Below are 26,922 nucleotides of genomic sequence, written 5' to 3'. Positions count from 1 at the left end.
ACAAGGGTAAGTATTGGTGTGGCAATACCAAGCTGAAGAGAGCTAATGTTACTAGCGGCTATTTCATTAAAGTGAAATAGCATAACATGAACTCACTTAACGTGACTAAGTGTAATGTGAATAAAACTTGAATACATTGCCTGATAATGAAATGCCCGAGTCACGTCAGATAGATGGTCATCGGCAATGGTAGTTGTTTAACAATGAAAACTTTCCCGTGATCCCGCACTACTTCACGGCATCATCAAATTCCGTCTTTTGGTATTGTTTTGATTGAGAGACATCTAGCGGCAGAAATGACATAATATGCGTTTAACAAGTCATCCTTCTCACTGCAGAATTTTCAGATTTAAATATTACAGGAATATTTGCACATATTATCATGTAAGGCAGCAAAACCAGTAGTTATAGTGTGTATTACTGTATATTTAATTCTGCATTTAGGGAGAAAGAGTAAGGAGGACAGTGAATGAGTTTGTGCACACTATTAGGCTCGGGCTAATTAGATTACCATGCTTTTTAGGAAGTGAGAAAACAATTAGATAGGCTATTGGCTGAAAGGATGGGGACAGTACTGATACTCACCGAGCAAATATAATATATTAGAGAAGCTACAATACAATTAATGTCAATTGAAAAGATAAAAAAAAATGTAACCTAAGTCTGGGATATTACTGAAGAATAATTTCAGGAATTACATTGTTCGAATAACAATTTACTCGATAAAATATAAAAACAGCAAATAAGTAAGGCAACATGCCCATGCAGTAATGGGTTCACTTGTAAAATCCAAATGGAGGAGGAGCTACTACCGACTATTGAATGAACATTCAACTGTTCTTGTCAGTGGGAAGCACATATTCTCTGTAATTACTGTGGCAAACAAACACGGGAAAAAATTGCAGGTTGTGAGCTGTACACCCTAATGATTGAATATAAAGATTGATCAGTTCCAGTCAGCTCATGATTATACCAGATATGACTGCCTCAAACCAAATACATGTCAGATAAGGAACCTATTAGTTTGATAGACTGTACTCTGAAGATTAACACTCACAAACAGACCTTTATCAGAAAGGCTGAGAAAGTTATTGATAGTGTATGACAATCTTCTATTATGTCTTTAATTTATGCAATTAGATGGTAAAATATGACCTACTTTAACTGCCCGATCTAATTCTCACGGCATTAAATACCGATGCTTTGTCACACATGGGTATTTCAACCAGGAGACGAACGGTCCCTTAGTGTCGTTTAACGGTACATTAGTGTAGACTTGTTTTCCGTACTACGTACTAGTTTAAGTAGTTATTTTTAGCCCAACCATGATGTTTTTCTTAACCTGACTAAACGGTTTGGTTGCGTAAACCTAAGGAAGTGTTTTTGTTTGAATTCAGAACGTTAATCACGTGTTTACTGTGACCGTGCGCTGGGATACTCACTGCGTTAAAGTGACACCAAGGGGCCTGATAAAGTGTCAGTATGTGATGAGTTGGAATTAGAACAGGTTGACTTAAAATACCTTTGAAACTCTAAAATTTGAATACTGGCGTACATTATATGTGTAATATGTAAATGTGTACTTATGAGAGTATGTACTAGCTATAATTTGTACCACAGTATATATTATGGACAGCCATGCCCACAAGTGACATCATGTAGCTGTAGGCCAACCTTGGAAATTATGTTCATATTTGATGATTCTGCAAGGCACAGTTTAACTCCAGCGACCAGTGCAGGAAGTAGTGTGGCCTTTATGTAGTGAGCCAGAAACTAAGGGCGTAGAGGTCAGGATGGTCATTGGGCTTTTGGCACGTCCGACTTTCATGCCAGCGACAAAGATTTGCATTCCATCTTTTGTTTTAGTTGCCTAACCAAATTGCAGTTGCCCTTGCAGGAAGTTTTTTAAAGATGCATGGGCATTGAATACAATCAAGGATTTTGCAGAATCCTCCCACATCAACGATCTGTGTGGTGATAGGGTTGCCATGTACTCAGCTGCTCTCCAATCTCATGACACACAGCAACAGGATTGCTGCTGGAGTCATTCACACAGCACGACACAGTTATTCTGTTGCTGCTTGGTCCCTCTCTCTTGTCATCTTTGCAATGATGAGTTATGAGGCGCCGTCGGAGTGTGATGCAGTAGTATCTCACACCTGGCAGTCCAGGAGGGATCAATAATTGATCTAGACAGTGTGCCACCACCTGCCAGGATCCCTCAGGGTTCACATGCGCACACATGTATTACCAGAAAACAGAGGCGCACACACACATGTCTTTTTCTCCAATTACTGTAATGATCCATACACAAACAACATGAGGAAATGGAGTTGTCACTCAGTCACATCACAGCTGATCAGATGTCAGATTTTGCTTAACCTCAGCAACACTCTGGAGACCTGACAGACTACATAGCTGCCTCTGAGGTCAAACTGTGCAAGCTGTAGATCATCAGTGGCTGTGTTGATGCTGGGCTGGTACTGAAACCTGGAGACTACTCTATGATTTCCATGCCTTTTTTTCCAAACAACTTAACTTAAGAGGTGGAATCTTTTCACACAGTCTCCTCTTTTCATAGCAACCATCAACCCCTTTTTTCTATCCTATTCAGGCTTTTCCTTAAATCAACTGAATGTTTAGTCGTTTATGAGAGAAGATGGAAAACAGCAGGCAGGTGCGAGGCCTGCTCAAAACACCAGAGAAGTGATCCAATTTGGTGTGGGCAGTAAATTGTGTGGACATCTGCGCACTGCACGGCGCGGAGCTGAGCACAGGGCAGGGTAGATGCATATCTCTGCCTGGCTGTACTGCTGACAGGGCACAGACACAGCCGTGGAGGGGTGCCAGGCAGAGAGAGAGAGAGAGAGACTAGGGATAGGGACCTGACACGGTCTCCATCTCTATATCAGACTCTTTAACCAACATGGATGTTTTCTGCCGCGTTGCAGAAGTAATACGGTGTTGGGAAACTTCAGGAGTAGTTCAGCAGGGAAAACAAGTCTGACTTAAAATCCATCCAGTCTGTGAAAGATGTAAGTTTGAAATTAATACAAAACTGTTAAAAATCTCACCATGATCGTCATATAAACCTTCAGGTCTCTCCCTTGTAATCCATGAAAATGGTCTTCACGGGTAACTTTCTTGTACCTGTCTGGTTGTAACATAACAACAACCTCCTTCATCGCAGACTGCTTCAAACTGCTGTGAGTAAAGCAGCAACTAGAGCCATGACTAGTGTGGCTCATTTACAACAGTAACATCACACGGTCCCGGGCCTGAATCTCCCCTAAACCCCAAAGGACGCGTCTCCTGGCAGGGCTAATTGAACAGATTACAAACCTACCCTTCTTTCCCTCTAATTGGCATTAGTGTGCCATGAACCAAATGGGTCTGGACAACGTCTTGGCCCTGCACCCTTACAGGCGATTAAGATCTCCTTTCACAGCAGTCACTCTGGTTATAACTTCTTGAAGACCTTTGCTGACTTTCTCCAGTTTAGCTGGTTCCAGTCTCCCCCAGGAGTTTTGGTCCCTAAAGCGTCAAGATCTTTGATTGGATTTAACATATTTCTTATAGATTTCACAGCTGCTAACTGTTACAAAAAAAAGGCTTCCGCTTTTTCATTTTGTCCGCTATATGTATTCATATGTGTTTACGCTGTATTGGTTTTGATTAATTATGCTTGTGATGATCATCCCCTGACTCGTAACTGTAGACTCAGAAACTATCATTTTCATCAGCTTGAGCATGGCCGTAATCACTCTGATTTCTGGAGTGATTCAGTCAACATTATCATTAGCAACATTTTCATCTTCCTCAACTTCTTCATCGCTGTAATTCTCTTCCTCCTCCCCCTCAGTAATACAATTGCCTTCTCCTTCATCAAATTTATTGCTGTTTGTTTCCCACTCTCACTTTCTTTATGGTTATGGCCATATGTACATATTCTGGTCTTTTCTGTAATTGCTAGTTTGGAATCAAGGCTTCTTGATGAATGCTTGGCTGTGTGTAATGCTGTCTTCCACTGAACAATCCATTTAGCCTCTATAAACCAAGCGAGATTAAGTGAATTTGGTAAGTCTGAGTCTGTCGTCATCGGGCAACAAGCTGTACACTTCAGCCACTATACTGCGGACGTGCGTCCCATTTAAATTAAACTAATAGCTGTGATTGCTTGTATTGGACAAGATGTTGCTCTCACAATTCATTTCACACTTCGTTAGCAAGTGTTGGCTGATATACAGTATGGAAGGGAAGATCGATATATTACAGCCAGGTATTAGTGGTGCAATCCAATACAAGCGCTTGGGTTCAACAGATTGTGTAAAAACAATTACAAAAACATGCATAGTGGTCGTTATGCCTCATAGCACATGAAATGTTTGCACACACACATGCATACAGTTGCCTTGGAAATGAAGATCACCCAGAAATTCGAATACATGCACTCCCTTTTGTTTCGCTCCTCTTCACTCAGTCACTGATTGGAATGGAGTAAATCATCATTTCGTTTTAGAAGGAGATTGATGGCCCGTCTTAATGGTTTGGCCACCGTTTCTATTTAGAATGACAGGTCAGTCGGCCAGTTAAGGAGCCATCCTCTACTGTGGCCATCTGACATCTCTATTCATCATCAAACAGTCTGCCTCCTGCTGCTGCGGTCTCAAGGCACAGACTGCTTTGTGTGGCACTTTGTATGCATGTTGCAGCAAATGGGGGAAAAAGGTGTACATCCACATAGGGTTGGCGAAATGTTACAATCGAGTTATACTGTGATTTATGTCTTTTTATTACAATATCTCTGGGTGTATTAGGTCATTGTGGGTAATGCTGCCCACAATGACCGTTTTATGGCAATATTGAATTTTTGAATGTTGAAGTTCTTTTTATTCGTATAAAAGTGCTAAACCTGGGGTGTCTATCCTGTCCCTAACAGCACAAAAAAATACTTCTCACTGTTTTATCACATCAATATTTTACACAGTTTATGAGAATTGTTGAGAATATAAATATATATATATATATATATATATATATATATATATATATATATATATATATATATATATATATATATAAAGAGAGAGAGAGAGAGAGAGAGAGAGAGAGAGAGAGAGAGACTGGCTTATAGAACAAGTTAAGCCCTGTAGTACTATAGAAGATTTATTTTTGTGAGAGTAAAGCATTGTCAGGAAAACTTTGCCAGCTTTTCTAGTCTGTGATAGAAATCTTCTACAGACAAGATTGAGCAAGATAAAACACAAAGAAACCCCCTGTGTTTCCCAGACAGTAATATGTTGGTAAATGTTAACAGTTTTCCATTTTCCTTTACATGTAGGCATCACTTCTTTCTTAGAGCCTAGTACATATAGGACTCTTCCTAGCTTTAGGTAATAAATAGCAAGGAGTAGTCAGACGCAGACGCAAGGGAGTCGTGTAAGTGGTACAAGTGTTTTTAGGGGATACCTTTAAAAGGTATGCGTGAAATATAAAGACTTCTTTCATGACGGCCAGGATTAGGTATATTTTATCCGAAGAAGACATGACATGCTTGAGAGACCTGGGTGTTGAGTCTACTGTCTGGGCTCTCGTGGCTCGGTGTCTCACATAACCAGGCCAGACTTTTCCCATCTGCAGGTCTGGTCTTGTACCACAGTCATGTTTGGGACGCCTCATTTTCTGTAGTCTGGTCCGGCCCCAGTCTTGTTTCAAGGTGAGCTCTTCCCCTCGGCCCCTGAAAAGAGAGAGGGAGAATCCTCCAAGGTCACTTTCGGTGTCTCTCCGTTGGAGTTGGTGAGTTCCTGACAAGGCAGAGACAGTTTCAATTTCTCACAAACTGTCAAGAGCTCCCTGTTTTTGTAAACACGTATGAGACAGATATAAGCAGAAGAAGATGTTCCCTGACTTTTTGGTATTATCAGAGGGCCATTCTTTTCTCCAGCCTTATCTCTCTGTCAGTAATGGGCCTTCAATGATTCCTGCCAGATAGCTGCTGTGGATGGACTGTTAGGCACACAGATAGAGCAAAGCTTTTCCAGATACTGTGAATCTTCACCTGGCTGTTTTTCCACATGTTTCTGCCCCTCGGTGATTGGTAAATCCCATTGAATGGCAGTTTGACAGACACCGCACCTCTGCCTCTTGGTAGATTTGGGGGGGGGGGGGGTATGAGCCTGAAGTAGTGCACGTGAACTTTCTTTGACCGCCTTCTCAATCAAAAGTAAAGTCATCTTCTTCTTCCAGGTGCCAATAAGACGTGGGTTTAAGAGCTTTGATGTAACATTTCCTGGACATCTTCATGTGGCGCTCCTGACTTTGAGCTGGTTGCTGCTTTTATTATTTCATGGAACAATTCACTACGGGGAAGGATGCCACGTCAAAAACTATTTTCAGTTAGTGTTGACACTAACGGGAAATGCAAACTTCAAAGAAAGCACACTGTCTTTTTAAGACTGTATCTGTGTGTGTGTGTGTGTGTGTGTGTGTGTGTGTGTGTGTGCGTGTGCGTGTGCGTGTGTGTGTGTGTGCGTGTGTGTATGTATGTATGTGTGCAAGAGTGCCATAAACAATATTGGCCTCCTGTTGACAAGTTAATGATCAGTTAATTGCCTGGTGAGCATATGAACTTAAAGTCCTCCCTTTCTCTCCAAGATAAAACCCCCAAAAGTAGCTTATGCTCCTTAAAGGCATTCAGTACAAGTCTTCACTTTTCTTCACTATGACCGATTAATGTTTGGGGAATTGGGGAGAAAAAGCAGAGGGGAGGAGTGGTAGGGCTGATAAGAGAGTTGAAAGCAGTGGCGGCGGGGGGTGAGAGTAGCAGCAATAGGCTGGACTCCTGCTGTCTTCTCTTTGGGGAGATCCCCACTAGTGCTCTCCCTACTGTAGTGTAGGGAGAGGCTCAGCCAGGGGTCTTTGAAGTACAGCTCTGTTATTACATGGACTGGTTTGTCCTTTGTGCTGCTTTTATACAATCAACGCACAATATCTGAAAACGGCTCCCATCCCTCAAACGACTACAAACTAGGCTGAGCCGGGGCGGCCTCGCAGAGCGGAGAACGATTCCCAACGACGTCACTTGAAGCGCAACGCGGCACTTTTGTATTTCCAAATGTTTGGCTTACCACTCAAGAGACGCAGATCCACTTTTTAATCATACAAATGCTTTGGAGTATGTTTTACTCCTACTGTGGATGAGATTCGTTTGTCACTAACATTTAACTAGATCTCCATTTTGAAATATGTAAATTACCAGCTGTTGCAAGAGGAAACAGAATGCAACATGAAGATATCATGCCATGTTGGTGTTAACCCCTCTTCAGTTCTGACTCTGCAGCTGCCATCTGTGTGTGTGTGTGTGTGTGTGTGTGTGTGTGTGTGTGTGTGTGTGTGTGTGTGTGCGTGTGTGTGTTAACTTAACTCATACTCCAGTTACTTTTTTTTCAAGCAAGAGCAATGCAAAAATGCATTAACATTTACAATATATTGGCAACAAATCTGCTAATTAACTAAAGAATTTTCTGCAGACTGACTAATCCGTTCTTTATGAAGTTAATAATGTTCTCTCTCTTTTTTTGCTAAAGTGTCGAGATGGGTTTATAATGGTCATTTTCCAAAGCTGTAGTTTGTGGTGGTTGTACTGGGCTGAATTAGTGAGGTTTGATATTCTGCCAAACTCAATTACAAAGCTCTAGAAAGTATCGGCTGGATATAGGCAGAATGCCAGTGGTGTTGAAGTTAACCTTTAATGGTGTATAGATTGTGAGCTCCTCATGCACTGTTGGGGACTTATGCAGCTCTATTAATCTAATATGGAAGTCTCCAAGCAATATGTGATATTTGATGTGTAGGTGCACTTTGTGCTGCAGAAAGTTTTTATTTGGTACAATAAAAAGCGGTATTTTTATTATTACACTGAGTAGATTGTGCTTACCTATAAATGTAACCTGCCTCTGTGAACACTTGCAGTGGGGACTCCACGGCGTTATATGAGTGACACCATCTCAATCCAAACCGAGCATTATAACCGTAACAATATGGCTGGATGTATTGCAGGGATGTTGCATTGGATTGCATTATACAGGTGTACCAAACTCTGATGAAAAGTATAGCCATTTTTTATATGTGAGGCAAAATGGATACAACAACAAGGATCTCTCAAGTTTTTTTTTTATGTGATAGAAAATCGATTTTGAAACATTCTAAATTCACAACACCAGAAGTATGTTTACTAAATCAACTATATAGTTTTCCTCTCTATTTCTCTCACTCCCTCTCTTTGCAAGGTCAGTGGGTGCAGAAGGTTGGGCTTTAGTTGTGTTCTGTCGTCACTTTCTTCTCAGAGCTGCGTGCTGCGACAGAGAGACGGGTTTTATTATAGAGAGAGAGAGCCTCTACAAACACAGAGCCTGTGCCAGCCAGGGAGCAGCAGCGTGCTTGTTTTGCGCTTAGTTGTAAGTCTCGCTTCTTAGGTAATAACTGAGTGATACAAGCCCCCTGGTTGTGTGAAAAAGCTCTGAAACTTGCCCACAACATAAGGGGACGCACTTTACCCAGAGCCTATTTATTTTTCCAGTTGACGTGGTGGGAGCGAGAGCGCGCGTGCAGTCTGGACTGGCTGGACATCTCTCTGCGTGCGCCGGGGAGGGGAGGAAAAGAAGCGGCGTTGACCTGCTGGGATTTTAAGACATCTGCGGTATTTTGTCCAATCAGGACAGGCAGGACCCAAGACTCCGGTTGTCTTCCTCTGTGGACAGGCTACACACTCAGAGCGATGACTGTACTGAATGAGCCACCGGCTCTCTGTCATTTCTCCACCGAAGCCAGCCCCACCAACACCCGCCCTTAAAATAAAGCTGCTGGGAAACAAGTGAGCACCACCACCGTTGTCTAACAGCTGGGATTCACACTTTACAATGTCTTGAGACGCGACGGGGAAGCTGCAAAGATGATGACAGTGAGTATCGGTTCGTTTAAATGGCGCTGATGTTGCATCCAGGCTACTTTTAGCTCGTAGGGTAGCTTTTAACCGGTGACTTTAATCTTGGCCCGATAATAGCGTATCGAGGGGGGGTTGGGTGTCAGTCTGGTCACAGCTGTAGTGGGTGTCATTCTCCGTGCGATAGTGGGATATAGGCGTTTCTGTCACCGCTGTTGCCGGGGGGATATCACGTTCCTCCTGGGACTTTTTGGGAACATTACATCATATGAGTAGCCTATGAATGACAAAATTGAAGAAACGCGCGCGTGTTATCCAAATTATTATAACAATGTGTATTTCCAGTCAAATGTCAACCCTTAAAATACACGATAGCCTGTATCATGCAACTGTCATGCGTGCAGCAATGCCACTTGGAGTACATACGCTCGACGCACGCAAAGACTGGGCGTATATGCGATGATGCCACCACCTAGAGAACGACGGGCAGAGTTGTGAGGGTAGTCTGTGACATAAATGAAACGCCCCCTAGACACCCGCCCGGTTTGCGGGGTGGGGACCGGTGCAGCTGTCAATTTGCATGTATTTCGTGGCCAAATCCAGCCTGTACGGTCTGCCTGCGCTTCGGTTAATCCCACAGCGGATCAGCTTTACCGCTCCTCTCTCTCTCTCTCTCTCTCTCGCTCTCTCTCGCTCTCTTTTTATCTCTCTCTCTCTCTCGCTCTCTCTCGCTCTCTTTTTATCTCTCTCGCTCTCTCTCGCTGTCTTTTTATCTCTCTCTCTCGCTCGCGCCCTCTCTCACAGACACACTTTAAATGATTAGGCCTACATTATTTTAATCGGACTCATGTGACCATCATGTATTGACGCGATAATAGCTGGGAACCAAGCGCTGTTTTGCTGCCGCACAAATCGGGATAACACTTCAAGAAGACAAAAAAAAAGGATCGGTGACCGAGATTTGAAACGCGTTCGAAGCGCTGATACTCTGCTTCTACTCAGCGCTTGTCCGATACTTGGAGAGGAAAACTCCACCCGTTTCCTGAATCCGGGTTTTAAAAGCACTTATACAGGGTGACAAAGCCAAGATGACAGGCTGGTTCACACACCACGGGGACTGGTGACCGTGTGGTGATCCAGCGCGTTTGATGAGCACATCGGTAAGGGTTGTTTCTCCGCTGTACTGATACATTGATACAGGTCTATTGTATGATCCATAATAATGTTTATACCACAATGTGCATAATCGTGAGCGGGGCGTTTTGTTGTAAAATACCACGTCTAAGCGATATCAGAGCATTAGGCCATAAGTAGGCTGGTAATGTTGTGTGCCCTTAAGTCCTCGATCCCCTTTCAGTTGTAGACCTACTGGTGCTCCTGGAGTTTTTCATGGTAAAAAAAACCCCACATCTTGTTGGAAATGATGTCCAGGAAGAGAATATGGTATTCTGCATGTTATTACTGTCTAGACTGAGGGACAACAAGCAGAACAGTAATCAAACATCCTGGTACTGGTCTAATTCCTGGGTGGGTTATTAATACTGACTTTCAACTCTGCCTCTGAACACCCTGGAGGTCCCAACACCCCAGTGGCAATTCAATATGTTACCGAGGCTGTTCGAATAGCATTGAAAATAGTTCTGTCTAACGACACCTTTCCAAGGCAAAACATGGCTTTTGTGGCCCCATTTGTGCAGCTAGCGCAATCTTTATCCCTGTTAGACTTTTTATGGAGAAATGCAAACTCCTCATCATAGAGTGGCTTAGGTCTCTACACCACATCAGCAATTTGTGTATCTAGTCTCCAAGTTGCTGAGTCTTTTGCTCAGTGCTTTACCCAACATAGATATTTTCTGCATTGTGCTTTGACGTCAACAGCTGGCACAGGTGTGGTTTAGTGGCCATACAGTAACTCGAGAAAGCTTATTATAATTAGGATAATATTGTAGTATGGATGGCAGTTTTTCCCTCTTGAGTCTGGTGCAAAACCACTGTAAGTCCTCTGAACCAGCAATTAGCAGTCTTCATAATGAATTCCTTTTCCAGAACAAGTCAGAATGTGGATCACGTAGGAATATGTCGTTAATTTCTCTTTGCCCTGAGAGAAATTTTGCAGCTCCTTGCTTTTCATTAACTTTTAAAAGTGGTGTGAGGCACTACGATAATGCGCTCCTGTGGAGAAAAGACTGATAACTCCGCAAGAGAAGGCTCAGGTCAGGTGTAGATTTGTGGAGGGTTGTAAACAACGTGGACGTTTTCATTAGCTGTGAACTAATCAGCGAGCTGGTGATTGGGGCTCTCTGCGGGAGCAACACAGTCAAGGTTAGACAACAACTCTGGACTCATCTGTCCGTGTCACAGTTTGGTATGTATTGACATGTCAGTGTCACATGCTCTCACCCCTCACAACACCCATGTTTTGTTAACTGTGGTGCTGCAGATGTAGCAGTGGGTGGTGGGATATCATTCTGACACATCCAGCCACACGGACTCCACGTTCGTTGTGTGTGTCAGGTATTGCACAAGCCCACACACACACATGTACACATTCGCCAGAGGAATGTAGGATCAGTTGGCATAGTCACGTAAGACTGAGAAGCTTTGGAGCAGTACAGTTGTTTAGCAGACGACTAGACAACAAGTCCAAGAGAGACCGTGACTGCAAAATTCTGTACAGAGAGGAAGTTCCTGCGGGACAGGAAGTGCTTTGTAGTTGGTCTCAAAACACCAAATTACGAATATAGATCTATATTTCTTCTCATTTTCCTTGTCTCTTTCCTCCTTTCCTCTCTTTTCTTTCTCTATTTTAAACTCTCGTTCTTTGCACATGCTTTTCCTCTGTTTCACTCTTTATCTCTGTTCCTTTGTCATTGCAGGATTACCGGGAGGATGGCATGGACCTGGGGAGCGATGCCTCCAGTCGCTCCAGCTCAGAGTCCAACTCCAACAAGGTTACACCTTGCTCCCCTTGTCTTGACCTGGCCACTTTGGAGGACTACAAATCCTCTCCCTCTCTAGACCTGGTCACCTTAGAGGACTATGAGGAGGACGAGGACTACCAAGAGTATAAGAAGAAGGTGATAGAGGAGTGGGAGAGTGAGTATGGAGAAGACTACACCTCTCCACAGCCTCCTGGTCAAGAGGAAGGCGGAGGAGGCCTTGTGGGGGTTGACGGCCTTGGCGAAGGCTATAGGAAGGCAGTGAACAGTCGCAGCCTCGCTGAAGAATTCCAGGATGTGAAGACCGTCCCACCCCTTCCGGCCTCTGGCGGACACACTGCCACCTCAGTTGCAGCCGTCCCTGAGGAACTGAAACAGAACGGCAATTTGATTTTGCCCAGGAGCCACCAGCTCCATTCCCCCGGTGCACCACAGGAGGGCCCAGGGACTCCCAAGCCCCGCCACCGTAGCTCCAGTCAAGGCAGGGGGAGCCGCAGCACTGGCGGAGGTGCTGGTGGTGGTGGAGGCAGAGGAGGCAGTGGAGGGACTGGGGGACGGATGGGGGGATACAAAGAGGAGGAGGGTGTAGAGGAGGAGCCTCTGCCCACCATGGACTGGGCAGCCTTGGAGAGACACCTGGCTGGGCTGCAGTGCAGAGAGCAGGAGAACCAGAACCTCAACCACAACCAGAACCACAACATGGGCAAGACCAACTACACCTCGGTAAGTGTCTAAGGATTTTGTTGTTTCTTTATGTTCTTGTGGGTTTTTCTGCTTGTGTGTGTGTCAAAGGTTATCATCTCACACAGAGTTTTCCCATGCTCTGGTGGGCATCTGTAATCCAACATTTTTACGTGTCATATGGACCCTGGAGACATTGGGTTAGGGATTAGTCGGCTAAGCGCTAAACTATGTAGTCCAGCTATTAACCTGACCACCGTGGAACTCTGGGCTACATATGTACACTGATTCAACAGTGCAAGCAGTAACTGTTATTATTTAATGACTTTGGACAGATAATTACTACAGCAAATATTTGTTGCTGACCTTTCAGTCTTGTAACTGTTAAATCTAATTTTTTAAAAATTGGTGGTTGTGGTTATATGGTTTTTCTACCAGAAGAGGTCAGTGTTGCATTGACATTCTACAGAGAGCTGCTGCAGGCCTTTCATGCCACACCAGCAGCTCCAACACTAAAGGCTGTTATGATTCACATACAATCTCATGACATCACACTTTAAATCGCAGTCCCAGCCAGAGTTTTATGGTTTATTGTCGGTCTGTGGGTCCAAGAGGGTGTAGCTTTAAAAATGTGTAGGGAGGAGCAGGAGAAAATAGTTTACAGCAGCCACAGTTTCAGTGCAGACACTTAGCTCTTGTGTCACTGCCTCAAACTAAAGTGAGGGCAAATGTGTGTTTGAGAAATGGGGATTCGTGCTCTCTTTTGGTATGCAAGCACCAAGACCTTTTCCTCAGTGCACACAGACAATGGCTGCAGCCAGTGCCTTTGTGAGTGTGTTGTGTGTGTTGTGTGTCTTTGTTTGTCTGTCCTGGAGGCCCCCTCTGTCTCCCTAAGGCATGTCAGGAATGCAGCGAGAGAAGTGGGGGATGAGAGGAAGGAAAGAGGGAGGAAAGGACAGGAAGATGGTATCTTTAGGACCAGGCAGTTCGGCGTCACATGGCTTATGTGTTTGCGTCAATGTTCATTACCTGCTGCTGTCCATCTTAAATGAGAAGGTCACCTCCTGGCTCGCTTTAGTCTGGGGAAAATCTGCTCTCTCTCTCTCTCTCTCTCTCTCTCTCTCTCTCTCTCTCTCTCTCTCTCTCTCTCTCTCACTCTGTGTGTCGCTCTCCCTAGGCAGTGGGCTGTGATATAATTGATGGTTGGAAGAAAATCTCTTGAAAGAGAGCCTCTGTCTCCACATGCAGCCACTATCTTCTGCACACACACACACACACACAAACGCACCCATTCACAGACATGCTCTTTACCACATGTGACGTCTCACACACACTAGGCCTGGTGTGGCTGATAGCCTGGTCCTGATGCTGATAAAGTGCCACAGCTCCAGCTGTCTCTCCGATTACAAGTTTAAAAAAAACCAAAACAATCCTGACAAAAACCAGGCCTCACATTTTTGATGGCCTGAGTAGATAAGAAATTAGAATTAGACGTGTAATCCCTCCTAAACTGGAAGCAGAAGAGATATACTGTACCAGAGAAGACTGGAGGCACATGCTTATATCCTGGACAATCCCACTCTTAAAATCACATGTGGGCTGTTGCTACTTCAATCCATCAATGAATATCTGATGTGTAATTTGACCTTTTGGTTTGTTTAGTCCTATCTCTGAGCTTCCACATGTGGTATAAGAGGACAATGCTAGTATTGACCCTATGTGAACCTGCTAGCAAGAACTCAAAAGTAGATAATTTAGGAACTGAGACATTCCTATAAGTAACCCCCAGTGTCTTTTTATGTCAGGGGGCATCTGAGTTTCTTACTTCTGAAATGTGAAGGATTTAACAGACACCCAGGAAGAAAAAGTGGGCCGGTGCTTTTAAAATGTTGTTAAATATTTAGACATCCTCTCAGGCGGGACCCACTAGCGAGATGATGCGTGTGTTCATGTATGGAGGGGTCTGTCTGGGATGTTGCTGGGGTCCAGAGGGACAGAGATATTCACGCTTCAATAGAGCTTCAAAAGCATCTGTGCTTTCAGACAGACGGGACACAGTGAAGCTCAAAGCTAATAATCTGAAGTGGTAGCCATGTGCCTGGAGACGGGTTTAGCTGGTCTCCAGTCAGATGCAGTAACTACAGAACACCACATACACACTTATTGTATATAAGAACATGTTAAAATATGGATCAGTTCAAATGAACTTTAAACCAGACAGATAGGATAAACATATACAGTCACTAGCATTTAGACCTCTTCCTGCAAACTGGTTGTCCTGTTGAATCATAGTATGGGAGAGTTTGTAGGTCTTTGAAAAGTTAATTTAGCTACATTCAAAGGAAAAGTTTGACATTTTGTTAAATGCGCTTATTCACTAACTTGCCAAAAGTGAGATGAAAAGATTGCCATGTATGGTATTATAAAGCTAGCCAGCAGTTTGGTAAGTTAGCGTAGCATAAAGACTGGAAACATATCCAAAGGTGAAAAAATCCACCTACCAGCACCTCTAAAGCTCCATAATTAGCAATTTATATAATTTTTGTTTAATCCAACCAAAAGCCAAACAGGACAAGTTCTGCCGTTACAGTGCCAGTCCTGTCACTTTTACAATTAAGCCAAATGTCAAACTATTCCTTTGCATTTCACTTTCAAACACAAACCTAGAGTGCCATTGGTTTTTCATCATGCACTGACATGTTTCATCTACTTGTAGATTAATACTGGCTAATCTGTGCCATTTATCCTGCATGTTATTTCATTTTTGTGCAAATGAACCAGTCACATTGGTGCTGGTGAGTTTAGTTAGGGCGTGGTACTTTCTGACTTCTGTAATTTCCACGTCCACCTGCAGGCTTTGGGGTCAGGGGGATTCCTGAGGATGAGGGGCACGCTGGCCTGTTTGTAATTTATTTCTGATGAACTCTGGAGTCGCGTGGCAGGGAGTGGCCCACAGGGACCTCAAGTACACTACCCCTAACTCTCCATTTAGCCCCGCACCCCTGAAAGGCAAACCATAATATTATTCTTCTGAGCCGGTCTTGAGGTGAAAAAGGCAGAGATGGGGTCAGGCTACATTTATTGCTATCTATACTCAGGAATTTACCTGTGTGTTAAATCCATGCCTACCGGCTACTTCTTTTTCACTCTCAGAGCGCACACACCTAGACTTACTCACACAATTTAAAAACACCCCATGTGCAAACTGTGGTTAAAAAGATTGGGCCTGTGCTGGGACCTGCAGCACCACTCCTACTTTAAACATGTAGCGAATATATATCTCTCACACACACACACACACACACACACATACACACTGATCTATATCCATCCACTAATTGTACACATCTGGATCCATTGACTATGAAAACTGTTAAACTGTCCTCTGTAACTCTGGAGGAGGTTTAAGTCAGAGATGATGTACACTTTTTTGTTAAAAAAGACTGGACACATGGAGTGTGGAAAAGTCAACTTGCATTATGGGAACTTAAGGATCCTTGTTTTTGGACTTAGACTCACTAGGAAATTTGACGGCCACTGCTGCATCAATTTTGACTATATTTTTTAATTAGTCTTTACGAGCCTCCCAACTTTATGTAAATGCAATGTGGGATTATTTAATTAAAGTAATTAGAAACGACTCACAATAAAGCCACATAGTTTATATGACGTGATTGCTATAAGTACTTCTGCCTTGTAAAAATGTTGGCAACTTTTTAATTTATAATCTCTGCTGTTAGGACAGATGTGATGATTTCTTTGGTTTTTCCAGCTATCAGAGGATGTAAAAGGTTGATAAACACCTCTGTATTTGGAAAGTGCTGCCACTGTATAAACAGTAAAAAATGCCAAGAGCCGGCCGGAATTGTGGAGTGCTCTGCCCCAGAAAAGAGGTTAGAGAAAAGAGCAAAGGCAGAGAGAGGTTGGGCTGTTTCTGTCTCTCTATACACTGCTCTCTGTGATTATGAACAAGTTCAGCAGTTGAACTGTGCTGGCCGACCTCCACTAACCACCTAACTACTACCTTCACCCTGTACGCAAACTGTGCCACGTAGAGCCAGAGAGGGCGAGGATAGGAGAAGAAAGAAATAGTTTGAGAGTTTGAGAAGTCAGTGCAGTTATTTTGGAAATAAATAGGCACAGATAATGAGTACAACGTAGTTACACTTAGGTTTGATCTTGCATGGGAAAGCAAAGAAGGCAAGTCTGAATATGGAGAGCAGCAGATTGATGGGATCAAAAAGAACCTGTGGAGGAAGAGGGAGGTGAGAGAAGGTTTGTGGGGTCAGAGGTATGGTTTGAATGAAGGTGGTAGCTAGCATGAAAGGGCGGAAAGTTGGAGGAGTAGATAGTCAGTGACGTATATATGGGTAGGGAGCGGGAGGAGGTTTCAGAGATGGGGGGCAGGGCTTTAGCCAGGTGTGGAGAGCGCCTTCTGAGGCTCTGGTGTCTGGTCCAGCCCTCTAGGCTTAACCACAGTTCATTGTGTGTGTGTCAGTGAGTGTGTGCATGTATGTGCCGGTACCAGCTGAAACACGCCCGGCCCTCTGCACATTGCAGCTCACACACATACACTCTCCTTACACACACGGACTTCACCAGCTCTGCTTTAGAGTCAGGCAGTTTTTTGTCTCCTGTTAGTCTACAAACGCACATGCACACTCTCACCTCACTGATTCAAAGGATATCTTTTTTTTCTCATGGTATCTTGACAGTCTGGTGCTGTGGGTAGATGTTTTTTCTTCTTCTTGTTTTTATAAGTGGAATGTGTTTTATCTCAGCTTAACCTTGGATTCCTCACAGCAAGTCGGGCACTTAACTCAGGTAAAGCAAAATATGAAATGTGTAGAAGTCTGCTTTCTGTCAGGTTTGTCAGACCCTTTCAACAGTAAATGTACATGTGATGTGTAGTCAAACCAGGGCTGGTTCAGATTCAAAGTTAGATCAATCGTTTGACACAAAGACTCCTGATTTAATTATATAATAGGGAACATTAATTTGCTGTAACATGTTGTCTTTTGAGTTTGTATGAAACAGAAAAGTTAAATATGTAGAGAATGGAACATAAAGTAGAGCCAGCTGCACATCTGTCAATGCATCTCAGTTTCCTCAGAACTAACATTCTGTGTGACCCTTTAACAAAGAGCAGGTTCATGCTGGAAGGACTCTGACCATATGTGGGTTTCTACTTCTTGGTAGCCCTCTATTTCTTTCCCCTTTCTGGCAAAGAAAGATTATCAACAAATATGCAGTTCATGTGTATTTGAATCCTGTTTTAAATACGCAAATCTTCATTCTGTACACCTGCTTTGAAAGTCCCTTTACTTTGATGTGCAGAAAAAGTTTTTGACACACTAAGCCAAGCTCAAATAACATGAAAGAGGCCAACTGATCAAAATGTTTGTGTTGCCTCTGGATGCCTCATGTCACCTCAGGTCTTCAGTTAAAAGCTACTCTTGCACACACCACAGACCAGAACTGACTGGCGACTGCTTAAACAGTCTGCACATTCACGTGCATGGAGGAAACAAGGAGCATGTCAAATCCAAAACCTCTTCCTAAACACAAGACAAGACAAATATGTTTAGAGAGTGTTGTTATATACACCTGGAGTATAAATAGAGAATAAGTCAGATAAGACGGTGCAGCTGGCATTGTATTCCTCTGCTTGAGGAGTAAAAGATTTGAACAAACTACCTTAAAGATTCAGAGCATTAATACAGCAACAAGCAACTATCAGCTAAATATATAGTGGAGTAATGTCTACCTGAGCAGAGAATGAAGTTGCTCTCCCTCTCTGTGTGTTGTTATCCGAGCTTCTCTGTGCTATGTTGACATAGTCGTGCAATGCTTTTAGTGCATGTTTGCGTATGTTAGCGTGGCCCACTGGTTAGCTCATGGCCCTTGCTCTGCACTGCTCTCATACGGCCTAGCACCCATCCTCATGTTACCCCTCAGGTAAACACTGTTAGCTCTGTCAGCACGTTTTACGTAGTTTGCACTGTTTGCCGCATTAGCTGCGAGCCGTCGAAAAGAAATGCTCCCAATCCCAATCAAACGCACATAGCACCTTCAAATTGGTAAAAACAGTTCGCCGCTGAACAGCCAATTAGTTGGCTCTATCACTGTCAGTGATTTAACATGCTCAATCAGCCAAATGTGCCAGATGGCCAACTGTCTGCTTTGTGTGTCAGGTAGCAATGATATAGTAGTGTTTGATGTTGAAGAGTATTCATCGCTAAGGAGCCCATGGCCTTCAACTGTGGTTGAAAAGGAAAGTCGGTTTGACAAGTCAGGCGGTCTGCTATGCCATGTTTTGTCTAGATAGGGTACGCTCCTGCACATGCTCATGTAAACCTTTAGATATACCAGCTGGCTCACAAAATACAACGCCCAAGAAATACTAAAGGTTATTAAGTTTGAGTGTCATAGACCGCCTCGGCAGGAGTACTAAACTGCTCTTATCTGGTGTCAAAGTACAGTTTAATAATCAGCTGCCTGATAATTTTTTCTTCATCTGCACATGTAAATAAACACAAACACATAATATGATGCTATAGGTGTAGATTAACTGACAAAGACAGATACGCTTACTATGTGGTCTGTTAAGGTGGAAGGGTACTAAGTATTTCACCTACACTAGTGTGATGATTCAGAGTCATGTCATCAGGCAAGCCAGCTGCATTGTGGGTAAATCAGATAAAGATGCTGCTATGATTGGAGATAAAATAACAGTGTTTTAGGTGGAAAGGCACAGCCTACAGCTACACATTCCTCCCCTGTTTGTCTGGTTCATCTTGATTGAACTCACACAAACACACCCTTCCTCTGATTCACTCAAACCATGATTCACCAAGGCCTGAGAGTCAAACCCCTCGTCAGCATGTGTTATACCCGGTTATATCCTGTCTGGCATGGAAGTCATCTTAGGAACATACCACATCTAAAACTCATTTTACCCAGTTGCCAATCTCTACCTTCTTCTCTTTCTCTTCTCTCCTTCCCCCTTTCTTCCAGACATCCCCTGTTGTTCACTGCCATTCCCACTCCTGTTCCCTGCTAATTGTCCTCTTCCTCAAGCTGTCAGGAAGCATTATAGCCTAATGTTCTCTCACAGCCAAAATACAGCAGGAGAATACCACCACCCCCTGCCTGGGTCCCCCTCTCCACCCTATAAAAACTATCAAAGAGGGGCACAGGCTGTGAGTGGCAGAGCGTGCTGTGGAGGAAATGGGGATTTATGTAGCAGTGAGGAGACGGCCTCTAATGTTATAGCTTCGTGTCAGTCCTCATTCTGCACAGTCACTACAGAGCAGAGCCAAATACACACACACACACACACACACACACACACTGGCGCACATGCCGGAAGTGAGAACGGGACCGAAGGAGATAAAAAACAAGGTTTATTGCAAGAATGCAACAAAAACAGAGTGAGAGCTGGAAATTGAGAAAGAGAGAAAGAGGGTTTATGTTTTCCCAGCAGTGAAGGATTTTAAGCTCTTATCCATCACCTCTCCTGTCTCTTTTTTGGAAGGAATAAAGGGTTTTGTCAGACACGCACACACTGGCCTGTGTTTGTGATGTGTGTGCTTGCGTGGATTGCTCGTTTTGGGTGGAGGTGAAACATGAAGCACTGGTCTTCTCTGCTCCTAATTACAGAGTGTGGGTTTTTATGTGTGTGTGTGTGTGTGTGTGTGTGTGTGTGTGTGTGTGTGTGTGTGTGTGTGTGTTTGGGTGTGTGCTTGTGAGAGGTAAAAATGTGGGTTGTGAACTTACTGTGTTTATAACGGGCTAAAAATACAAGCCATGTTTAAATCACGTCTGCACACCCACACAGACCCCAACGAACCAAGAGTATTTTTGTCTTCACAATTCTGACTGTTATATAAGCTTTCTGTGTGTGTGTGTGTGTGTGTGTGTGTGTGTGTGTGTGTGTGTGTGTGTGCGTGTGCGTGTGCGTGTGCGTGCGTGTGTGCGTGTGCGTGCGTGCGTGCGTGCGTGTGTGTGTGTGTGTGTGTGTGTCCGTCCATAACAGACAGGGGGAGAGAGAGCAAGAGAGGGAATTTGTGCCAGGTCATGCAGAGAGCTTCATCTGTTACTGTAGAGCACAGCACATTTTTATCACCTCACATTCTCATAACACAAGAATAATCATTCCATCAGGCTGAAGTAGGGCTGCAGCTAATGATGATTAGTCTGTAAAATGTCAGAAAATTGTAAGAAAATAAATAATAATAAATAAAGCCTGTGATGACGTATTCATGATGCTTGTTTTGTCCAACCAACAGTCCAAAATCCAAAAATATTAAATTAACTATCATGTGGATTGGAGTGGTTACAGCGCATGCCATACAACCGCTACGTTTCGGGATTGATTTCAGTCATAGGACCTTTGTTGCATGTCATACCCCCCCTGTCAAATAAAGGCAAAAATGCCTAAATAAATAATTATGAATTAATAATTATTTCACAATCAAATTTTACAAATATTTTCTTTAGTCCAACCAAAAGTTTAAAGCCCAAAGATATTCCGTTTATAATGATATAAGAACCATTAAAAGCAGCAAATCTTCATATTTGAGATCTGGAATCAATAAAAGAATGTTTACCATTTTTTATAAAAAACAATAATGAATTGTTTGTGGGCAACTCATTTAAACTGTAGAATAAACAATTACTTGTTTCAGCTCCGGACCAAAGTAAATTTTTTCCACATTTTCTTAGTCTGTAGTCATGACAGCAAGAAGCTGTGTCTAAGCTGCTTAATATTCACAGTGACTCACTACTTCTGTTTTCGTAATAAACTGTATCATTGCACATGTGTAATTGGTGGCCAGTTAATCATTCCCTCAGTTGGTATACAAATGTGTTGTGACGCATTTAAAAAGGTGAAGCAAATATTAATGCAGTGTGGTGGTCACAGCATGCTCAGTCTTTCCACCACCAAATGTAGACATGCAGTCCTCATTAGAACAACCTCTGGTGGCGGATCATAAGACTGAGCACACACACATACACACACACACACACACACACACACACACACATATATGCACTCCCTGGCCTTCCACATCAGTTCCTCCCTGTCAGAGTGAGCTCATTACCGCCAGAATCTGGCCCTCACACTGAGCCAACCTGCTTTGCTATGCATTGTTTTTACACTGGCACAAAATGTCAGCTCGCTAAAAGCATCTATGCTCACCTTCCTCCTGCTGAGAAGGAGAGGGAAGAAAGAGGAAGATTTGTGGAAGAAATGTGGTGAAAAGAAAGCAAATGTAGCAACACCGAAAGGCCAGAGAAGAAAGGAAGAAGGGGTAGATGGCAAGGACGCTAAAAAGAGAGAGGGCGAGCTGTTTGTCAGATGAAGGGAGGAGGCGTCACAGCTTGACTGAGAATCCTGTTTGTTTTTTTCTATTTCCTGCAGGGCACACCAGTAACAGATTACATATAATCAGGATTATGTAATTAGACTACAAAGAAAGTAATCAGCCCAGTTTATTTGAAAAAAATGTGCAATCAGTTGATATTTTATGGCGGTATGTTTTTCTAGAGCAAGACTAATTTGACCAATTCTAAATGCCGAATATGTTCTCCTGTATATCAAAGTAAGTTACTCCTCTAAGGTTGCCAGTTTTCTTCATGGTGACATAACACATTTTTTGATAATGATTTAAGGAAAATTTAATTTTTTTTTTATTCCTTTATTTAATGAAAAAGGAAGAAGAACTTTTTGATTAGTGCTCCTCTTGCGTTACATGATCAAAGTCCTCCAGTGGCCTCTGATTTAAAAAAAAGCAGCGGCGACATAAACTTACACGAAAGAAACAACATCCCATATGTTGTAGAATACGCACAGTACACCTATAGTTTGTGCCAGTACAGGTGTTTGTAAGGGTGATATTTAAACTGTAAATACTGAATATGCTAAATGCATTTTGTTTGTATTGAAAATGTTTTGAGAAAAGAATATTTGTGGGACTCAAATTTTTTGCATCCATTTTTTAGTAGAGGGTGCAAAATGTTTGATTTTGAAGTAATCCAAAAGATATATTTTTTTTGTAAATCCAATAGATTATGTTACTGAATACAAAGAAATGCCTTGTAACTTGTATTCAGTAACTGACTATGTCTCAAAGTAATATGACCCAACCCTGTTCACCCACAGCACCATTTCCATCTCTCTCTGTATCCCGTTAGAGTACAGTAGAGCCACCATGTTATTCACTCTGTTATCAGTGACTTATGATTAGGTATTCATTATTTCTGTTTGCATCTATAAGTATGCCCTCGGCAGAGTTAAACACACAGAGCCCCACATGAGTGTTGTTTTGATGTGTGGGATGAGAGGAGGAAAACGAGGATGAGACGAGCTGCTCCAGTGCTCGATGTACACTACAACACACCCTCACAGCGAGAGTGACACACACAGCAGCAATTTTCCTGCTCCATGCAGGAATAAATTACATACTACTGTCGAAGTTTGGCATTAGAGTCGACATACAGCTATATTTTAGCAGAAAGATATGTAATATTGTGGCCAGTGTGTGGGAGGCCTAACTGCAGTCTGTTTGTCTGTCTCCAGTTAATAATCTTAGTTCGGAATCTTCTTTGTGCTTATTTAGGCCACGTATTTAATCAGTTTTTTGTATTTTTAGTTCTATTTAAGCTGGCTAAATAATTATACTCACATCACTTGAGAATCATGACCTTATACAGTATGGATAGTGTCAGGCGTTCTTTTCCTTTTTTGGTGTGGATACAGAGGGGCTGTCTCGGTCTCCACCTGTGCTATGACTCAGATTGTAACCTTGACAACCATGTGAAGGTCAGTGGGGGGGGGTAGTGACTGGTGTCATGGTGATAGAGGAGAGAGAGGGGGTTGCTGTGGCTTCTTGTATCAAAGCACTGTTGTTGGACATCAAAGTTGTTGTTTTTTCCCCCGCGTGTAGATGTGCAAATGCGTGGACTTGCTTCAGTCTGCACGTACATCAAAAAGACAAATCAGTAGCATTTGTATTCAAAAGGGAGATGCATCAGGCTTTAATGCGTCTGAAGCTGTAAAGACAATAAAGATTGTCCGTTTCAGGAATGGTGTGTGGGGGGGGGGTTCAGTTGGGCGATCCCACAAGCACTTTTTTTAAATCACACAAACAACTTAAGAGAAACCCTGTTCAAGTGTATACTTGCAACCAAATTTAAGAAACTCCCTATTAAATTACTGTTCTTGGGATCCGCAGTTTCATTGTGTTAAATGTGATTGAGCTGTGTTGTCCAACAAAAAGTCACTACAAGTCACCACTTAATGATCTTGAGATCATGATTTTCTTTAAGCATTTGTTGGTCTCTAGATGGCAGAAACCAAAGTGATTAACAGCAACAACCCTTATTTTACCAAATCAATATATCAAGTTATAATGGCTAATATAGTGGAAAACAAACACAGGAATTGAATAGGAGAAAAGAATTTAGGATCCCTTGACTTGCTATGTTGACTCCTTTCATCGGCCACTTTTTAATCTCTACTATTTCTCGCTTGGCTTCTTTGTTTTTCCCCTACTTACTGTATGCCTGTAAACTCAGCATAAGCTTATGAGTGCTTTTATGAGGCCCAGTTGGTCGCTTTCACTGTAAGAAAAACAAGTTTATCACCAGTCAATGTCATGCACAGATGATTATATCCAAGGTTAGTGTGACAAGATGGGCACTGTTCCCGTCTGCCCCAGATGGGCACCACACAGCAGGCCAAACCAGAGCCAGTGAAGTGCAGCAGAGAGAGCAGAGCGGGGAGCTCATCGATCCACTTCCAGGTCATTAAACTTAAGATTGGTCCTATCGGCAAAAGCAGCGTCACCCACCAAAGATCAATATCAGATAGAGAGATCTGGCCAGAGAGGGGATGATAGAAAAGGAGGTGTGTGTAGCTTGCTAACCTGCTAAGTAAAACATATAAGCTGAAACAGATGTATGATTTAATTGCATCATACTCCCCACATTCTTGTGCAAAGCTCTTCCCCGGCTGTACAGTTCTGGATTGAACAGAACAATAAGTTATTGTAGTTATTGTTATTTTTATTGTAAATTGAATATCATTTTGTTTCTGGCTGTTCTACAAAATATTTGATTTGTAATTTTGGGCTGTATAAATAAAACTGACTTAAACAGAAGATGCGATGATGCCCCAGTGCAAAAATCTCACAAAGCATGACACATGTTTACATCGCAGTGAGATCAAGAAGAAAGAAAAGCAGAAAACAAAGAGACAGGTTTATTACAGTAATGTGAAGAGGTCAGGATAGAGGAATGGATGGAGAGATTGAGAAGAGAGAGATTATTTGAGTAGGTTGGCCTGCGTGTGGATTATAAACCGGCCATCTGCTGTTTGAGATTATAATCCAACAAAGAGACAGACAGAATGAGGGGAAAATGTACAAACCATGCAACGCCCACGTACTATGTGTACTTTTACACTGTGAGGCTAAGATGACACAAACAGATCAGTGAGTGATGCACATCTTTGCCTAAATAAAACTGTTAAAACTGGCTAAATGTTTTAAATGCCATCTTTTGGTACTTGACATTACAAGACTTTGATAACCTTCCCTGTTCAGGTTGAGTCTTAAGTATTGCAGCATCCTATCTTTGTTGACCGTTTATGCAGCACAGGTAGGGATTAAGCGAAAGGTTAAGGAAGAAAGTCACTCCTCTGCCCTTCTCTTCCTCTCTCTCTCTGTCTGGCATTGCTCCAGATGAAACATTCCAACCCTGACCCACACCAACCTTACCCTCCCTCTCTTTTCCACCGTCCCCACTCCCCACTAGCCGACTCTGCATACACTCAGCCCAACAGCTCCTCCCCCTTTTCAGTCCGAACCAGACAGAGAAAGGCATCCGGGAGTGCACTCTGATTTTCCCTGCTCCCCTCCCTTCCTCTTTTTCTCTCCCGTTCTCACACCCCTCCTCCAGTCTCTCGTTCCCCTCCCTCTTTTAGCTTTGGGGAAGCAGCGATCAGACCCTGTCCCTCTCTCCTAGCATAAAGACAAACGATCAGAAAACATAGACAGAAAGCAGAGGGTGAAGACCAAACTGAAGGACAGGCAAGCAGGAGAATTGATCTCTTTAGTTTGGATCGAGGACTTGGTAGGATCCTCTCCTTTGGAATACCACTGCAGGGCTGGGAAACATATCCCAGTCCCGCTCCTGTTCCACCAGCTCAGCCAACTCCGCTCTAGGATGCTGTGAAAGATGGTCCACCAGGAAAATTGTTCTTACCAGGTAGTTCTCAGACCTACATGAAACTTTGTATTCATTTAATTTAATTTCCATTTTGACAGACACAAGCTGATGTTGATTTTTTTGTTTATTAGCTCTGCTGATTGCATGAATATCGTGTTTTATCTCCTCAGTTCAGTTTATATTAAATCCTTGAATGTCACGTTGAAACTACGACATTGTTGCACATGTGTAGGACTTGTGAGTCATTGTGTAGAAGTACTTCTCTGTTTTTTGTGGTTACGTGATTGTGTTGTGAATCTAATGGCTGGCTGGTTGCTAAGGGAGCACTTGACTCAAGGGAATAATGTCCTACCTCCCCTCCACCTCTTCTTCATCTAGCCTCATCAATCCATGTCAAGGAGGCATGAGGTATGCAAGTTTATAGTGTCGTGACTGAACTTTGTGTGTGTGCAATTGTGAGAGAGGGAATTTAAATGTGAATGGTTGCTTGCAGGGGTTGTGTTAATGTGTGCATGCATGTTCATGATTCTGTGTGATTCTTGTGGGACATGTGACAGCAGTGTCCCACTTTATCTAGCGAGGAATGAAGGAGTCGTGATTAAAGAAAAGCAAGTGCATCACAGCTGTACATCTGCTTTTCTATAACCAGCTCTGCTGCTTGGGAAGAAAGTCTGCAATGCAGTGGAGATGGAGAGTGGGAACAAGCAGAGAGGTAGATGAAAGGCAAAAGACATGAGCTGAATGTGCCGGGGGAGGCATTGAGGGGGAAAGATGGAGCTTCTTTGATGGGGAAAAGCAAGTGTCAAAGCAGGGAGTGATGCACTAAAAGCTGCAGAGGAAGTGATGAGAAGGCAAGATGAGGGTCATTGAGAAGATGGGCCTTGTAGGTCCTGGTTTTAGTAACATGAAAGGTCCAAATTTCTATCCTCAACATTTCCTCTGGGTTTAAATGGAGTTGGGTTTAAGTGTTTTTGGTGTATGGATTGGAAAAATGTGATTGATCTAGTATGTATTGCAGTTTTCCCTGTAGTCTTGCAGTTTCAGCTTAGCTGGAGGACTTTGAGCTGTGTGCTAACAAGTGTAAGTGCTCACCTCTTTGGCGTTATCAATGTTTGTAAAAGCTGA

At 43.0% G+C, this 26,922-nt stretch overlaps 1 protein-coding gene across 5 annotated transcripts in view; it reads left to right on the top strand.

Annotated features, from left to right (window-relative positions):
- The window catches only part of schip1 (schwannomin interacting protein 1), a 202,603-nt gene that overhangs the window by 155,228 nt on the left and 20,453 nt on the right, over positions 1-26,922 (top strand). For 2 of the 5 annotated variants that reach the window (XM_068711911.1, XM_068711919.1), the window contains exon 9: positions 11,818-12,603. In XM_068711911.1, coding sequence (XP_068568012.1) covers positions 11,818-12,603 — 786 coding nt within the window. Of the gene's footprint in view, positions 1-8,451; positions 8,960-9,582; positions 10,102-11,817; positions 12,604-25,452; positions 25,837-26,922 lie in introns of those variants that run through there. The other 3 variants (XM_068711938.1, XM_068711928.1, XM_068711952.1) reach the window with 3 other exon arrangements.

The sequence above is a fragment of the Cebidichthys violaceus genome, unplaced genomic scaffold, assembly GCF_023349555.1.
Source record: "Cebidichthys violaceus isolate CVI_PGR_0920_01 unplaced genomic scaffold, fCebVio1.0.p SCAF_1, whole genome shotgun sequence".
Taxonomy (NCBI): Eukaryota; Metazoa; Chordata; class Actinopteri; order Perciformes; family Stichaeidae; genus Cebidichthys; species Cebidichthys violaceus.
Note: the sequence above shows the minus strand (reverse complement) of the source record. Positions and strands in the feature narration are given on the sequence as shown.